General features: G+C 55.1%; 2 protein-coding genes across 16 annotated transcripts in view; both read right to left on the reverse strand.

Moving 5' to 3' along the window:
* Positions 1–2,124: 2,124 nt before the first annotated feature.
* Positions 2,125–6,538, reverse strand: OTX1 (orthodenticle homeobox 1). 2 transcript variants are annotated; one of them, XM_005525394.2, is made up of 4 exons: positions 6,431–6,538; positions 4,820–5,288; positions 4,162–4,313; positions 2,125–3,475 (listed from the first exon to the last, which is right to left on the reverse strand). In XM_005525394.2, exons 2-4 carry the CDS (start codon positions 4,914–4,916, stop codon positions 2,717–2,719), a joined length of 1,008 nt encoding a protein of 335 aa, XP_005525451.2. In that variant the 5' UTR covers positions 4,917–5,288; positions 6,431–6,538; the 3' UTR covers positions 2,125–2,716. The 2 variants fall into 2 exon arrangements, with proteins under 2 accessions (XP_005525451.2, XP_087909275.1); XM_088053149.1 differs by lacking the exon at positions 6,431–6,538 and adding an exon at positions 6,109–6,184.
* A 2,526-nt stretch (positions 6,539–9,064) lies between these two features.
* The window catches only part of EHBP1 (EH domain binding protein 1), a 206,078-nt gene continuing 197,336 nt past the window's right edge, over positions 9,065–17,806 (reverse strand). For all 14 annotated transcript variants that reach the window (XM_088053031.1, XM_088053030.1, XM_088053025.1 and 11 more), the window contains 3 exons: positions 16,930–17,003; positions 10,273–10,387; positions 9,065–10,094 (listed from right to left, as the gene is read on the reverse strand). In XM_088053031.1, the coding sequence (XP_087909157.1) occupies positions 10,004–10,094; positions 10,273–10,387; positions 16,930–17,003 (280 nt within the window). In that variant the 3' untranslated portion in view covers positions 9,065–10,003. The remainder of the gene's footprint in view (positions 10,095–10,272; positions 10,388–16,929; positions 17,004–17,806) is intronic.

The following is a 17,806-nucleotide window of genomic DNA, read 5'->3' on the forward strand; positions in this document are numbered from 1 at the left end:
TTTATAAGGAGGATGAAGTGTGCATCATTTTTGTTTGAAGAAGACAAAAGGTGTGTGTCAGAGGGATTGTGTGTTATAAACCTGCTGGATCTTATCTCTCATGTGCTTACTAAATCTGGGAGGGCAACTCTGGTTCATTTTGTGCCCAGCACAGATTTATTTTTTTTCCCCAGCCCCAGGAGCGCTGTGTTAACTTTTTCCTCTTTAAAGGAAGGGCTTGGGGATGCATAGGCTGATGCACCCGAAGCCAGCACAGGTGGCCCTCGCTCAAACTGCCTGTACAGCCACACTTTGGTGATTGCAGAAGAAAACAATTATTTTATAGTAGAGGTATAGATACATTTTTTTTTTTTAAATACTTACATATTATCTGTATATATCCACAGAAGGAGACGACAAGGAAAAGAACCACCTAAAAGAAAAATCCCCTAACATTGACTCAGTCACTCGTCCCCTCCCACATCTCCTGTTGCGCCGAAGGGTGCGGGAGGCCATCTCCGCCTCGGGGCTCTGCCACGGCCACCACCCTGGAAAGCTGCACGGGGGCTGGCGCGGGTGAATCCTGGGGCTGATCCCACTCTTCTCCCGCCGCAGCACCGCAGCACCAGCCCCGCTGGCTCTCCAGCAGGATGCGGGGGCAGGCGGTGCGGGAGGGGGGATGTGAAACCCTCCCCAAAGCAGGCGCAGGGAGCACTGGCATCCCTCACCCCACAGCGGTCCCCACTGCCCGAGGCTGCCTGGGGACACCAGCGGTGGGGACACACCCGGAGCTTCCAGATGCGGTGGGCATTACTGCAGGACCACGGGGAGGAGGGTGGGGATTTGGGGATGCTCCTCGAGAATCGCATCAATGCCCCAAGCAGGGGAGCCGTGGCCCGCGGGTCCACACGTTCCCGGTCCTGTGCGAGTAGGAACAGCCCCAGCACCAACAGGCAGCCTCCAACAACTGAAGGGAAGGTCTGGGGGGAGATAAAAATAGGGGAAAATTGTCACGGGAAAAAAATTCTTCTCCCTGCCTTCCTTGGCTGGACCGCAGCCGGCAGCAGCTGACCACGGTACAGCCGGGAGTCGGGGCTGGAAGCGCAGGTGCCGAACCCTCGCAGAGGGACAGAGGGACAGAGGGACAGAGGGACAGAGGGACAGAGGGACAGAGGGACAGAGGGACAGAGGTCCGGCTGGATGTCCGAGCGGCCCTCTCACCCAGGCCCGCCCGTGGGTCCCGAGTTTGGGGGCTGCGCCACCGACCTTGGGGGAAAATCGTAATTCCGGGCAGCGCTTGCCCGTCCCGTGAGCCCCATCGGCACCACGGGGCACCAATAAATCCGTAACCAATTAAGAGTCAATTAACGTAAGAACGAGTCCCCAGCCCGCACCTACAGAAGCGACAATGGGTCCTCCCTCCAGAGCACTCGCAAACTCATCACACGCATCCCCATCCTGCTGGGACCCCCTCACTCCCACCGGGGAAGTTTTATGAGGAAGATGAGGCGGGAGGGAGGAAGGAGGACACGACAACACTACATTTATTAGTTTAGATTTTATTGGGGTGGGCGGGAAGAAAGGAGGGGGGTTGCCTTACAGTTGAAGGGGTTACGGCATCAAAAGTGACACGTACGCTGTCCCTGTCCCCTCTGCCGGGAAGCGCCAGCCCAGGCGGGGGAAGCAGGAACGCGGGGCTGCAGCCCCGACCCGCCACAACGCACCGACCGACACAGGGGGCTCGGAACAACCAAAACGAAAACCAAACCAAAAAACACACTCCAGAAAGCCGTGCGTGCCCCCCTCCCCAGCCCCAAACCAGAGCTGTTTATCCCTGCAACCCTCCCCCCAAAAAATAAACCAAAACTTTTTTTTTCCAGCTTTTTTTTTCTTTCCTTTTATTTTTTTTTTTTCAAAAGTTTTGGGTTTTTTTGGTCTGCAGGTTTCGGATCAGCTGGACAGCCTTTCCCCCCCTCTTTGCCTCCCTTCTGGGCACCTCTCATGGCTGCTGCCTCCCCTCTCACCCTCAGCCCCAGGACGGCACAGCCAAGCTTGTGCAGAGCCCTCGAGGATGGACGGAGGACATGAGACTGGGAAATATTCATTTTTTTTTAGGGAAGAAAATTGAAATTTAAAAAGTTTTTTTTTCTTTTTCTTTTTTTCTTTTTCTTTTTTTTTTCTTTTATTTTTTTTTTTTTTACGTTCTGTCCCATGTTAGACTCTAGATAAATGCCAACCCAACAGCATCAACTAAAAATAATCGTGGTCACTGGAACGGACCGAGTATTTACATCAGTCCCGCCGCTCCCCGCGGCAAGAGGCTGTACAGGACTGGCGAGCCGGGGCTTCCGCACCCGCAGGGGCTGAGGGTCCCCGCACAAAGCTGGGGGGGCACTGGCAGGGCAGGAGCCAGCCTGCGCCTCTGCCCGGGGGGCAGCAGGGGACACGCTAGGCTTTTTAATTTTCCTTTTTTTTATTTCATTTTTTTTTTAAACTCCTCTTCTGTTGCGTTTAAAAAAATAATAATTATAATAAACCTGGTGGAGTGGTGCAGGAAGCAAATAAATATCAGTCAGTAGAGATGGGGGCGGCAGGACCTCCCCAGGGCATCGCCACTGCTAACGAAGAGGGAGGAAGAGGAGGAGGAGGAGCAGCCAGAGTCCTGCCCAGGAGGAGGCGGTGGGGAGTCCCCGGGTCGGGGGTCAGTGGCAGCTTGGGGGGGACGGTGACCGGTCCCTCACAAGACCTGGAAGCGCCAGGACGCCTGGTCCTTGTAGTCAAGGCAGTCGGGGGAGTTGAAGTTGAGCTTCCAGGAGGCAGCGGCGGCAGCGGCGGGCTCCTTGTAGTCCAGGCAGTCGGAGGAGTTGAAGGGCAGCCCCGTGCCGCCGTAACCTTGGTGGTGGTGGTGGTGGTGGTGATGGTGGTGGTGGCCCGAGCTCTGGCTCAGCGGGTGGTGATGGTGGTGGCCCGGCACCGAGGAGGGCCCCATGGGGCTGAGCTGGTGGGGGTGGTGGTGGGAGTGCATGGGCGCCAGGTAGGAGCTGCAATCCACGCCCCCGAAGTAGGACGAGGAGGGCGGCGCGGGGTAGCCCTGGCCGTATCCCCCGCCCTGGCTGTAGGACACGGGGTAGGAGGCGGAGGCGGCCGAGGCGGCGGGGCCGGCCCGCTGCATGCAGGAGGCGGCGGCCGGCGGGAGCGGCTCGGGCACCGTCACCCCCGCGGGAGCCGCGCCGGGAGAGATGGAAGCCGGGCTCCAGATGGACGATGCCGGGGTGCTGAGAGAGGCCGGGGCGCCCACCGGGGCTGAGGAGGCCGAGCTGGAGGAGGAAGACGAGGCGGAGCTGGAGGCCGCTGCCGGCGGCGTGAACTGCCCGCTGCTCTCCGAACCCGAGCTCTCCCGAGCGGGCGACGATTTCTTCTTGGCCGGGCGGCTCTTGGCCCCGCTGCCGCTCTGCTGCTGCTGCCGGCACTTGGCGCGGCGGTTCTTGAACCAGACCTGCGGGGAGAAAACGGGGTGCAGGGGAGCAAGGAGCGTGGCGGGGTGAGCAGGGCCCCAGACAGCCCCAGGAAGGGGCTCTTCAGCCTGCGAGCACCCAGCCACCCTCACCCTGGCACCGGTTCTCCTAGTGCTCACCAACACCAACACTGCGCACTCCTCACACCCCCAAATATCATCCCAGCCCTGCCCGGCAACCCGGCCGCCCCGCAGCCTGCCAAAAGCAAGGATGGCCAGGGTCAAAGGCTGCAGCGTCCCAGCTCGTGCATAACCCTGGCACAGTGACAAAATATGGATTTGGGGGACAAATTCTGCGTCGGATGCTGCCTGCATATCCCAACCCCCAGGGTATCCATTGACCCTTGCCCAAAGGGAATATCTCTGGGAAGCACCTACCAGGTGGTAGGGCTGCTGTGCCCTGGAGCAGGTGGAGGGTGACGGAAAAATATTAATAAAAATAAAAGTAACACAAGAGAATAAAAAATAAAAGATAAATGCTTCCTCTTTGGCCAAATGTCCCCACAGTGGGACAGACAAGCAGATGGGAACCCCCACGCATCCGTGTCCCGAGGAAACGGGGATAAGTGTGGTTGGAGCAGCCGGTCTGCACAGCACCCGCTGAGCTGGGGTGGTTCTGCATCCCCCATCCCACAGCGGTGCAGGATTCCCCCACGCAGGTCGGGTACCTGGACTCGGGATTCGGGCAGGTTGATCTTCAGGGCGACCTCCTCCCGCATGAAGATGTCAGGGTAGCGTGTCTTGGCAAAGAGTGCCTCCAGCACGTCCAGCTGCGAACGGGTGAAGGTGGTGCGCTCCCGCCGCTGCTTCCGCGGGGTGGCTGCGGGATGAGCGCCGGTCACGCTGGGCCCCCACGCACCTCCCGCACTCCCCGGCACGGGGGGAGCCCCGGGGACCCCGGGCCAGGGGCCTGAGGCGCACCCCGAAGAGCAGCAGTGTCCCCGCACACCCACGCAACCGTACCCCGTCCCGCTGCGGGCAGGGCGAGGGGCACAGGGCTGGAGAAGGGTCAGGCCTGGCTCCAGCGGGAACTACGGGGAGATTTCGTTGTGTCGAAATTAATTACTTTTTGGTTTTTTGTTCAATTTGAAAGTTCTTTATCCTTAAATATCCCTGGGATAACGAAGACACCCCAGGGGTGAAACAGGCGGAAATTCAGCTAGACCCCAATGTCCCCAGGCAGGAGTGCAGGCAAACAACCAGCCCACAACCCACCCTAAACCCCACGGCCCCACCAGCTCCTCCAAACCCGCAAGGGAGGGAAGTTTTCCCCCTCTGCTTGCGGGAGGATGGGGGACTGGGGGGCCCACGGTGCGCGGCACTCACCCGGATACCCCACGGAGGGATGCAGCAGGTCCATGGCGGGGCCCGTGAGCCCCAGCCCATTCATGCCGTAAGGAGGCTGTTTGAGGTAAGACATCATGCTAGAAGCCGGGCAGTTTTCCTCCAAAGTCCCGCAGGAAAAAAAAAAAAATCAAATCGAAAGTGTGGTGTAGGGAAGGGGGAAATGAAAGGGAAAAAAAAAAAAAAAACACTGACAAAAAGAGCCCCCGAAAAAATACCCAAACGAGAGGCAAAAAAATATTTCTAAGCCAACGACTATTAAAAAACGGAGCACAAAGTCGGTGTGAAAGGAATTTTTTTCGTTCCGTCCCGCCGTCACCGCCACGAAGTCCTCGAGAGATCGCAGGTGAAGTGAGAGAAAAATAAAAACGAAGGAAAAAAAAATCAAAATAACAACGAGGATCGAGAAACAGGCGGATTTCTTCCCCGCGTAGAGGCGAGGCCGGAGCGCCTGGGGAGAGAGCGGAGAGAAGCGGGTGAGGTTTCGCCGCCCGAGTGCTGCCGGGGGCTCCCGCGGGGCTGCGCCCACCCGGCGCGGGGGCTCCGCCAGGGCGGCTTCCGATTGTTAATTTTATTATTATTTTATTTTAAACGAAGGCGAGTCGCGCGCAAGTGCCGAGCGGCAACAGTGCCCGGCGATCGGGAGAGATAAAGCAATTATTTAAAAAGATAATTGGATTAGGAATCAAAAGGAGGTATCAGAGGAGGGAAGTATAATTAATTTAAAAGCGAGCAGACGGGGACGTTTTAATTAGAAATGGATAAGAGTTAAAAAGGGGAAAAGGAAAAAAGAGCGCGCCGGCAGCCGAGCGGGCGACAGCGCGGGCAGCCGGGACGGGACGGCGGCGGGGCCCGCCCGGGGGGCTCCGGCAGGGCCGGCGGGGGGGACACGACACGAGAGACCCGGCAGCGCCAGGGCTGGGGAGCAAAATAAGGCGGAGGAGAGGAAGGACCGGAGAGACCCCGGGCGGCCCCGTCGAGCCCCGGGGGCAGCCCCCGCTGCCGAGGCTGAGAGAACTCCCCCCCCAGCCGGGGGAGCGGGGCACCGCGGAGCGGGGGGTGCCGGGCGGGGTTCGCGGTGTCCCCCTAGGCCGGGGCCGGGAGCAGGTCGGGTGGCAGCGCCGGGACCCGGCGTTGCATAACTTTGTCAGGGACGCGGCGGAGCGGGCTCGTCCCGGGAGGAGAGAGCGGGGAAGAGGGGGGAAATAAAAGTGGAGAAGAGAGGGAAGAAGAAAAAAATCCCGAAGCGGCCCAGACCCGGCCGTGCTCACCACCCCTGCCCACGGCGCCGCGGGCCCGCTACGCTCCGTCCCGGCGCCGCCGCCCGCCCCGTCGGTGGGCGCGGTGCCCCCCGCCCCCGCCCGCCTCACCTGCGCGGCCACCTGCGGAGCGACTGAGCGCCCGCCCGACGGCCGCGGCGGGGGCTGCGCGGGGCAGCGCGGGGCGGAGCGGGCGGGGGGCGCGGAGGGGGCGCGGCGGGGGGAGGGAGCGAGGGGGGCAGGCAGGTGAGAGGCGGGCTGGGGAGGGGGGCCGGGGGGGCGCTGCCCGAAGCCGAGCCGAGCACCCCCGACTTGTCGGGGTGCCCCGCGTTACCTTGCCGGCGGCCCGCGCTGTCGGGGCGATGGAGCCGCGGCCCTGATGAGGATTGATCACCTACCCCCGGCCCTACCCTTGTATGTGCGCGCAAAGCAACTGCGTAACCAGCCCGGCGCCAATCCCCGGCCGCTCCCCGCCTGACTGACAGCCGCCCGGGCAATGGCAGCGCGGGGCGACGGCTCCTCCGCACCGCCCCGCGCCGCTCCGCGCTCCCCCGCGCACCGACCCCGGCACCGCGGAGCGCCGGCCGGCGGAGCCAGGGGTGCGGGGGGCGGGCGTGCGGGGCCCCGCGCAACCTCCGCGGAGAGGGCGGGTGGTGGGAATTGTTGGAGGAGTGCGGAAGGGGCGGGGGGGGCCCGCGCAGCTCTGCTCCCTCCCTCGGGATGCCCCCCACGCCGCTCCGCGCCGCCCTGCGCGTCCCTGCCGCCCGGGGAGACCGCAGGAAAAGTTTCGGCCGCCGCCTCCGCCGGCACGGAGGGAGCTCCAGAGGAGGGGAGGCGGTGTCGCGCCCCCCCCATCCCGATGCCCGCGGGCTCTCCCGAACTTTGTGCTTTAAAATCCCAATAAAACTACAGCGACCGCACCTTTCCCCGTGTGCCCCGAATTTAGGGGCTGCTACGAACGGCGGGGGGCGAGCGGGCGGGGCCCGCACGGGAGCGGCGGGGAGAGGGGCTCGGTGACACCGGGCCCTGCGCGCCGCTCCGCGGGGCTCCACTCCTCGCTCGGGGCGGCGGGGTCGGGGCGCGGCGGCCGCGCAGACGGCGGAGCGGCCCCGGACCTCTAAAGAGGCTCCGGAGCGCGGCTTTTGTTGGTCTCCCCAAATCAACTCCCTCTAATTGCAGTGGAGCTGAAAGCGAGCTAATGTTCAAAGGCGCTGCCCGCCGGCCCCGATCGGAGCGCGGTCTCCCGGGGGGAAGACTTTCCCCCCATTTTATTTTGTTGTTGTTGGAGTTTTTTTCCATTCTTTTCAAATCTTTTTCCTGCTCGAGGAGGGAAACGTCTAAGCCGGCCGGGAGGGAGCCGATGAGTAGAGAGAGGAGGTTAGCGAGCTCCTCCGCTCTCCCGCAAAAGTCAGAGACACGGGGCACTTCTCCCCGTAAGAAAGGCGCCGCGGCCCATTCACAGACCAAAAAAAAAAAAAAAAAAAAAAAAAAGCTAAGGCAGGAGGAGGGAGGAGGAAGAGTTTGCGGGGGCAGTTCTCCCCCCTTCCAGGCCCTCTCCCCAGTTTTGCCCCGGTCGTGCCGGGGCAGTTCCTGGCTCGGGCTGCGCTCCCCCCGCCCCCGCCGCCTTCCCATCACTTCGCCCCGCCGGGGCAGCCCCGTTCCTGGCGGGCAGCAGCCCCCCCGAGGCTCTTTCCCCCCCCCGCCCCCCACACCAGGGAGTATCCATGCCCCCCCTAAGCCTCCCGCAACTCCCGCGGTTACCCAATCCCCAATTGCGGACGCCTCCCCGCAGGCTCGGCCGGGGGCTGCGGGCAGGGCGGGCGCGGGGCTCGCCACCCCCCCGAGGTGACGGTCCCGGCCACTCCGATCCCCCATTCCCTCCGCCGAACGGAGCCGGCGCCCTCCCCGCTGTGCCCAGGTAAGGTCGGCGGCAGGGCGGGAGCTGCGGGTGGTCAGGGGGGACCGGGCTGCGCGACCCCGGCCCCGGAGAAGGGCAGGGGCAGTTCTGTCCGGCTGCGGGGCGGGGGCCTCCTGCGGCCGGCTTGCCGGGCTGGGGGCGAAGGACGGGGAACACACACTTAACTTTTCCCTCAGCCCAAAGGCTGAGTTACTTTTTTCGCTTTAAACGCTAGGCAAACACCGGCACACCCAGGAGGAGAGGATGCCCGTCCGCGGCCCCCCTCGCCCCAAGGGCAGCCCCGCGCTTCGGGGCTCAGCAGCTCCTGGTGCCCGGCCGGGCAGGCAGCGCCGCGGGCTTTGCTGCCTCTCCCCTCCGCAGCCGCGGAGCCCTCGGAGTGTGTTTCCTGCCGTTCCCAGCTCCTGTGTTTTTACGGGAGGGCAGAAGAGCACGGCGGAGCCCGCTGCCCCAGCCCCCTCGGCGCCGGGGTGTTCCGCGCATCTTCCCAAACTTAGCAGGAGGGCCAAATCCACCTGCGCGCCCCGGGGCAGCCTCCGGTTTCCCAGGCCGGTGCATCCTGCGGCACCGGCGGCCGCTCGCACAAAACCGGGCGCTTCCCTGCTCCACGGGGGACTTTTTTTGGCGAGAGCGGCAGGGCGCAGCGCGGAGCGGGCCGCGGGCAGCACCAGGAGCCGCGGGCGCTGTCGCGATCCCTCCCGGAGCGGCAGCCGCGACCCCGCAGGGTTCGGGCTCCTCCCGCCCGCTCCGCGCTCCGCGGCCGCGTTCCTTGCGCGCATCCCCCACGCCGCTGGCGGGCGGCATCGGCCCCGCGGGGAAAAGTTTTACCTCCCCCTCCCCGAGTTGCGTTTTATTAAAATCAAACGAAAAACTTTTCCGCCCGGTGGGTTTCGTTGCGTTGGCGAAGCGGCGGCGAGCGGGGCGGCCCGGGACGCGGAGCCCCGCTGCCCCCCGCGCCGGGATCGGTCCCTTCCCGCCCCCCGAGCCCCCTCCCCGGCCCTCTGAAGGCGGGAGGGGTGAAGGGAGTTTCCCAGGTAAAGAGGAAAGCGGCAGTTACGGTAAGAAAGATTCGGGTTTTATTGAAAATTTTATATATGACTCGGTGTTGTAATAAATAAACGAGACGAGCTCCACGAAGGGACGATGCGAGCGCAGGACACGCTTGGGGGCACACGGACGGGGCGGGGTGCGGTGGGGAACGCGGCCGGGCGCAATAAATAACGCGGAGCGGGCGGCGCGGTCCGGTCCGGCCCGTGGGGGAACGCGGGTGGGAAGAGTCGCGCTGTCCCGGGCCGGGCCGCTCTCTGTCCCGGGCTGCCCCACTCCGCTCGCAGCCGCTCCCAGGGTTTTGTGCCAGCTCTGGGGGAGAAGCCCCCCGAGTAAACCAGAGCAGCTCGGCTCTACTCCCGGGGAAATGTAAAACTGATGTAATAAACCACTGGTAAATACAGCACATTTTTAATAATAACTGGGGTGGATCTGACCCAACTATAAAATGTAGGTAGCTTATTAAGTATTACATATGGCAGGACTAGATGAAACCGTTCCCAATGATTTTTTTTTTTTTCCTATATCCCCCTCTCTAATCCTATTACGACAAAAACATTTTTATTTCAAAACTCAGCCCTCCTCCAGCTACAGAAACCAGGACAGACTATTTCTTCTCCTCCTTCCGCCCATCTCCGGCATCGCCCGCACGCCAGGGGTCTCGGCGATTCCATTTCCAACGCTTTCGGCAGGAGAGCTGAGCCCACACGGAAATCATGGGACAACGCGAGTTCGCTTGAATGGAAAACAAAAAACAACGGAGTGGGGCCCGGCGCAGCCTAGATCTGGCCTAAGAAAATGGAAAAAAGTTTAATTTTTTTTTCAAAACATCTTTTTCTCTTTTTTTCTTTCTTTTTTTTTTTTTTTTTTTCCCAGTCTCATGTCGGCATTTTAAGAACATAAGAAAGTCGCGCTGCGATTTCGCTGCCGCCACGGGAAGGCCGCTCACTGGAGAACGCATTTCTCTTCCTTCTTGGCCATCTTGCCTTTGTTTTGCTCGAGGGTCCTCTCCAAATGCTCGTCCTCTTCCTCGGCCCTGCGGAAAGAGGCGGCGGGAAGCGCGGTGAGTGAGGGGCTGTGCGGGATGCGCGCCGGCCCCGCTCGCCTCCGCGGCCGCGCCGAGTTCCCCACGGCCACGGCGCCCGCGGACTTGAACCAAACTTTCCGCGGGGACCGTGGCGCCTCGGCGGGGACCCCCCCTCTGCCCGACTCACTGCTTCTCCTGGGCGTCCAGGTCCCTGACCAGCGCGTCCCGTTTGTTAACGAGAATAACGAGTTCGTCCAGCAAGAGCTGCTCTCGCCTCTTCTGAGCCTCGGTCTTCTGCCAGTCTGCGGGAGAAGCACAACAAGAGCGGCGGTGAGAGCGGCGGCCGCCAGCGCCCGGCACAGCCAGCCCGGCCGGAACCCGCGCCCGCTGCGGCCCGGTACAGCCCGGTACAGCCCGGTACAGCCCGGCCCAACGCAGCCTGGCACAGCCTGGCCCGGTGCAGTCCAACCCAGCCTGGCACAGTCCGGTCCGGCCCAATCCAGCCTGACACAGCCCGGCCCGGCCCGGTACAGCCCAACCCAGCCTGGCACAGCCCGGCCCGGCCTCTCCCCGGCGAAGCTACCTCGGAGACAAGCACAGCCCGGCAGCGTTTCGCCTCCCTTGGCTTGGGGGAGCGCAGCAGAGATTTTGGGGTCGTTTGGGTGGGGGTTTCTTTCCTTTCCTTTCTTTTTTTAGTGTAAAATTTGTTTTGTTTTCCCCCACGTCTGTGCCTGCTGGCGGGCACGGCCGGCTTTGCCCTCCCGGAGGAATGCCCGCTCCCGCAGCCCGGCTCCTCTCTGCGCGCTCCTCGCCCGCTCTCAGCGGCCGGAGGAATCTCACACAGCGCGCCATATGCTGCGCACTAACTTTAAAGGCAGGTATCGCTTAATTAGCATTTCCCACTTTGAAGTAAAAATACACTTGCTACAGAATATCGCGGGGCCCCTCCAGCCCCGGCGCTGGCAGGCGGCGGCGGGCGGGCAGCCTCGCTATTCCCAAAGGGATTCCTCCGGCCGGAGCCCGGCCCGGCGCAGCCCCCCGGGGCCGCCCGCAGCCTCCGGCTCTCCAGCCAGACCGTGAGGGCTTGTCGCTGTCAGTCAAGCCCCAGCCTTCCCCGCCTCCCTCATTAAGAAGGTAAACAATGAAAAGCAGGAGCAGTAGATTATGAGGGAGATAGCAGGACAATTGAGGAGCGGGAGGGAAAGAGGACACCAGCTCCAAAAAAAAAATCCAACCAACCACCGGGAGAAGCCATCGCCACCGGCCCGGCGGTGTCCTCCTCCTCCCCGGCCGCGCTTCCCGAAGGCGAAGGGGAGAGAGGGTGCAGTCCTTTTGGCTCTCTCCCCCACCCACCCGAGCTCTCCATTGCCCTGGGCGATCATGTTAAAACTCACATGGCTGGTGCTTATTCAGATAAGCCGAACAATGCTCCCCACCGGTTACCATGTGAATCTTCACAAACCCCGCAAGAATGCGGTGGTTCAAATCCCCCTGACCCCCCTCCAAAGCCAAATTTATTCAAGACAGCAAACTGCTCAGAAGCTTTATGAAAGCAAGTGGTGCTAGAGGGAATTCAGCCTTGTATTTACAAATTAAAAATTAGATGCATCATCATGCAATGAAGGTTGGAAGAGCGGCAGAAAGGCAGGAATGTGTGACCGCTTTTATCGCGCCCTCCTCGCCGTCTGCCTGGGCAGCCGGGCCCACGGGCGAGCCTCAGGAAAAGCAGCACGCAGGAAAAGCCAGGGCACGCGTGTGTGCAGGCGCTGCGAGCAGCGAGCCCGCACGGCCGCGTCCTGCGGGCAGCGGCGGGGCCGGAGCGGTGGCACCAGAGCCCTTCCCGGAACACCGGCCTGGCAGGGCACTGCCCAAACTTCCCGAGAGTTTTTTATTTTTCTCATTCTTTTCCTGGTTCTCCTTCTTTTCATTTATATATTTATTTTATTTTTTTAAACGTGTCCTTTCCCCTCCACCGTTCTCAGGTGTACACAGATTAGAAGTGGAGTTAGCAACCAAAATTAATGGTAATCCAAGCCATTTTTTCCTGCCACAAAGCTGCTTTAATTTCGGTAGCAGCCTTTTAGGGGCTACCTCTTGGAGCAGTCTCTCGATTTTCACTACTGCTTTCCCTTCTGTTCCTTTTGGTCAAAACTCCTTCACTTTAACCCATTTAAAACACACTGCTCTGCCACTCTGCGAGTCAGAGCCTCCCCAAACCAGAGCTTTTTGCCCCACAAATAAAGCCCCTCACAAGCAATGAGATCTCAGCATGACAACACCGTCCTGAAAAGGGCCACGGCAGCAATCCAGACAGAAAAGGAGAGAGAGACACAAGGCAGAGGATTTCAAGGCTGTTTGCTTCCCCCCAGACGTGGTCCCAAACTTCCAGGTTCACTTTCCCCTGGCTTTGCTGGGAATTGTGCTGGCACTCATTCTCCCTGGCACATCTGGCCTCTGGATGAAAACGGATTTGAAATCCACTGTCCCTTCCTGGAATTTATATAATTTTTTGCAATTTTGGTGGTTTTCACTTCTTATTTTTAAAGCTTTTTTGTTTGTTTGTTTGTTCATCCCCTGTTCTCCAGTTGCAGCAGCAACTTTAGTTTTAGAAAAAGCAAACAAGTCAGAATATTTCAGTATTTATGATTTGCTCAGTCCCTCACTATTTTTCCCTGTTAAGTCCCTTCCCAAGTGTTACAGGTTTTGTTGCTTATCTTACAACCTTGTGAAGTAAATAATGTCCTATTAGGATTTCATGGAACAAAACTGTGTATTTGTTTTGTTCTTTGTTTGTTTGTTTTTTCTACGTTTGCTTATTATTAATGTTTGAAATACACTATGGGAAAACCTGCTGGCAGAAATATTCCCTTGCAATTTTACTTCCATTTCTAGAAAAGGAGTCTGTCTTTCCTCCCTGCAAAATAAATAAAGAATCAAGCAGCAATTGGTTAAAAGGATAACTGACTCTAAGTATTTAAATAACATTTTATAGGTGACTACCATGCAGTTTTGTTTTATCCAACAAAATACTGCTGGGCAGCAGTTTTGGGAAGCATCCCTATGTTTAAAAAAGCAACTGTGTTCAAGTTTGATTCCTACCTGTTGTGCCTTTTAAGCCAGGATTACCTGTAACACCTGTCACATATAGTTACCCAGGCTGACTGCAGCTCTGGGAAGCTACAATATGGGCTGTGATTAATTTGAAGATTTCAGAATAATACTGTTATAAAAGCTACACTCTGGACAAAAATAGGATTAAGCTCTGAGGCTGTGTATGAGCTAAAAGTGTTGAAAGCTAAAGCCCCCGTGCCACCATTTGCGACGGGCAGTTTAAAATGACAGAGTTTGCTAAATTCACATTGAAGTAGAAATGTTTTCAATTATTCATCTTCATTGACTTCATATTGTCTTTTCCCTTTTTTCCCCACTGCTTAAACTGATAATTACTTTGAGCAAACAGACGTCCAGTTCCCATAGAAATGCTTTAATAGAAATGGTCGAAAGTTCTCGTAGTAAAACCTTCAACCTTGCTACTATAATAAATAAGCCTGGCACTTTGATGAAAATTAACACTAGTTTTGTAAAGAGCACATTGGGGGATTGCAGTCAGGTCTTATCTTTAGTTCCAGTCAACTAGCAATCCTGAAAGAGTTTGCATCATCATCAGAGCAGGCCATTTGATAGGATTCTGCTGCTGAACCTAATCAATCTATGGAATACTGTGGCTGCGCGGTGTAACAAAGCTAAAATAGATTTACAAATGGGGTTTTAGAGGATAAGCTCCTCCACAGGATTACATATTGATTTTAAATATAAAAAGCTTATCATATAAACCATAACTACAAAAATAGTGAACCTATGCATAAATCCTTTTAGAAGAGCACCCACTTCAAACTATAAGCCAAGAATAAATCAAGATGTACAAAATCCCAAAGAAGATCCATTTCTTGGGCAGAAAATGAACACACCATCCCAAGGTGTGCAAAAATGAACTTATCTTTTCTAAGGAGGCATTAAAACTCGACTGAAAAAAAAAAATAAAGTAGTGAGAGGAAAGGTAGCTGCAAGTGAGGCATCCCGGCACTTGGCTGCAGCTGCAGCAAAAACCAGGCTCTGAAAAGCAACACCTTGTGTACAGGAGCAGCTGGCTCCAAACAGCCAGGCAGGACACCCGGGGAGGTGCAGAGGTGAAAACGGGACCCCGTTTACCTGCATTTTCTTTGGCCTGTTAGTGAGGGGTTTCCAGTCCAAGAGGAACACTTTCTAGCTGGGAGCAGGCAGCGCGTTAACTCTCCCTTTCTTATCTCTACGGCTCCGTGGGGGAGGGGGGGAGCATGCCTTTTTTTTTACCACCCTGGGTCATTCATGTGCTCCTCGTGAAGTGCCGTAACCCTCCAAGAGGCCATTCAGCTCCCGGTGCCTGCAGATGAGCGGCCGGGAAGGAGCCACAGTCTCCACATCACTGAACATCCTAACGGGGAGCACCTCCGGCCGCCAGCGCTGCCCGCACGCTGCCCAAGCAGGCACGGCACAGCCGCCTTTATCTGCCATCAGCAGGCTCCCACCTTCTGCAAAGCGCTTTTCTCTCCTTTTTTTCCTCCCCCCTGTCATCAACCAGCTAAGTAAATTGGTTGACAGATTTTTAAACAGCATAGTCACGCGTGGAAGAGTTAGAGCAATTTACCAAAACAGTAATTACCACCTTTCAAAGACTTTTTGAAGTTCCAGTTTGGGTTGGTGCGTTCTGCTTTTCTTTTAGACGAACAAACCGCTCCCATCCTGTTACATATATATATACATACATATATATGTGCGTGTGTATATATACACATATGGATTTTTTTCCCTGCCCTTATACTTTTGTTTTGGAACTGGTGCTGGCAAAAGTGAGATCTGTCTTTTCAACTCTTTCAGAGAGCCCAAGCACTCATTAGCAATCGGCTAAATGGCTTCGGAGCCGACAGTGCTGGGCTGGCCGGGCAGCCCCTGCTTCTCCAGAGAAATCACATTGCAAATGGTGTAGTTTTAGCAATGATTCCCAAAAACGGCATCTTTGTATCGTCTGAACACACTAGACACTGATGCACCCATTGAGAACCGAGATGCCACAAATGCGTATTTGAGTTTTCACAGGTGTTTTCCTGGAAAGAGTTTTTCCTATAATATTTTTTTTGGGTAAAAGCAGATAACTGTTAAAAGTTCTAGAAAACCAGTAATCTCACTGAGAGCTAAAATGATAAATGAGAACTTCGTTGCATAAATAAAAAAAAAAAATCCCCCAAAATAACCAAAATTCTCCACCACTTTTGTTTGCTTCCTAAACCTCTGTTTACCATATTAACCACTAGCATATTAAAAAAAGGAAAAAAATCAGAAAAAAAAAAAAAAAACAAAAAAAAGGAGAGAGAGGAAAAAAAAGATCATTTTCTGGAGTTTGGGCATCCCTCTCTGAACTTACAAAAAGAAATTAAAAACCATTTTTGTTCCAGACAATGTGTAAATGGCACAAGCTGCTAGACATTCAAAGGCTGCTGCTAGGACATTCCAAGGCAGCATACATGTATGAGGCAATTAAACATCGGAAGTTTAGATTTAAATCCAGGATCTCTTAGTTCCTCTCTAGTTTTAGATTATTTTACGTTTTAAATATTTCATCAGTACGATTCCAAATTAATCTGGCTTGTCTCTGCAAAAAGCAATGTACGTATTTATGACTCAGGATTATCCAAGAATATAGTGAAGACAGTCTTATGCAAAAAATATAACTACAGATGGAGAGATATGAAAAAGCTACCTGAAACCTGCTGCTTTTTTCCAACAAACTTATGCTCCCAGTGAAGTCTCCAAACTAATTAGAATTGATTTATTATGGATCAGGTACCTTATCAGGTGAAGAAAGAAATTACCATGGACAGTCAAAGGGTTGAGAGGTCAATACAGAATAGCAAAATCAATTTGCATTGATTAGACAAAAGGTCCATTTTACAGAGCCCAAAGGATTAACTTTAAAGCAAACATCTTTGAACTGTAAGGCAGCATTTGTGACTGAGAGGTATAAGTGGTGCAGCATTAGAAAACACTTAAGATATTTAAATAAGAAAATAATGCAAGCAATGGTTTAAGCTATCTGGATGTTTATTTTTTATTGTGAATCATCCTAAGGATTATTGTACAATTCACTGGAAAGCCCTATGGAAAGGGTGCAATTGTTTCATTTATCCCATGTCAATCTTCCCCAGAGTGTTACCTCCATTCAGGTGAGGTGACTAAACTGGGGAGAGTCACAGAGAAGGGAGAAACTCTGTGCAAAGGATCACACTAATCCTGCTGGTGCTTGTGATGAAATATTTACTCGACAAATGCAGTATTTTACCACCAAAACCAATGAGACTTTTTCCCCCCCAGTGAGTTACTGTTGTAGAACAGGTCTGAAACATTCAAAGGAAGAAGGCCTCTTCTGTGGCTCACCCCTTCCTTTTTCTGCGGCACCAAAAGCAGCACGATGCCGCAGGAGAGCCAAGAGAACACCACTGCAACAAAAACCTGTAAACCCCAGACACACTCTCTACTTCCTCATCACTTCGTTTGCAAAGTTTATCGCAACAAGACCTTACCATGTCCCATACCTCGGATATTTTTAATTATTTTTTTTTTTTAAATCCTTAAGAAAACTTATTAATGGGATTGCAGCCTCAGCACACTTGCTGGGTGCTCTCAGTTGAAGTGATGTAAATATCAGCATTACTGATGGGCTTCAGAGGAGTCTCCACGTTTGGCACTTCCAGGTGCCAAACCTGTCCTGCAGTGAGCACTTTTCCCCCTCAGCCCCCAGCACTGCTCTTACCTTCAATAGCCAGCATTGCTCTTAGCTCCCGGTTCAGCAGCTCGTAGCGCCTTTCTAGGTCATGTTCTTTTTCCCTAGGCAAGTTGCAAATGTTCATCAATATGTTAATTACTAAATCATTAAACACTTAAAAGCACCTTTAACTTACATTGATTTTAGGACTCGCAACTGACTTTTCTCTTTAACTTTAAGCTACTCCAAACAAATGATACACAAACTTAAAATCTGGATCAGGTGGCCTATTCAGTAACAGGGCCTTTTCATTTCATATAAGGTCAGCTTTAATTCTGTCAGTTTAACTCCACTGCACTACAGGATGCAATTATTTCATATTCATCTCTGGAACGGCTGTTGTGGAATGTCCAAATTATAAAATATTCCCCTAGATCTAATGAGCAAATTCCAGCCTCAACCTATTCACCAAGATAATGTGATACTGAAAGTATTATTCTATATACATTCTGCCCTAATCAACAATAAAAATTAGACAAGGGATTAGAAAGCTTAATATTTTGCAGGTAAAATCCTCTGTCAAGTTCAGACCCAGCAGGAGATAGGTGAGCAGAGGCTCTTCCCAGGGAAGTATGCAGGCATCTACACTAGGTGGCATTACGGAAAGAAATATCAAACTGAAAGAAGCTGGAAGAGAAGCACTCAGGGCAGAATGCCTCTAAAAATGAGCAGCACCTTCTCCCTTCCTCAACACTGCCAGTGAGAAAAGGTTCATTTGTCCTTACTTTGCAGTATCAGTGGTATCACTGCACTATGACTGATTTACTGACATCCCTTCAGCAGAGATGGGACTGAGGATTTTCTACAAAGCAGGTAGTGACTCAAATTTGGCTCTCTCTCTGAATAGACTTCATCTGTCTCATCT

Source organism: Pseudopodoces humilis, chromosome 3 (assembly GCF_049639895.1).
Source record: "Pseudopodoces humilis isolate 2021_Gansu_Grassland_sample_001 chromosome 3, ASM4963989v1, whole genome shotgun sequence".
In the NCBI taxonomy this organism is placed as follows: Eukaryota; Metazoa; Chordata; class Aves; order Passeriformes; family Paridae; genus Pseudopodoces; species Pseudopodoces humilis.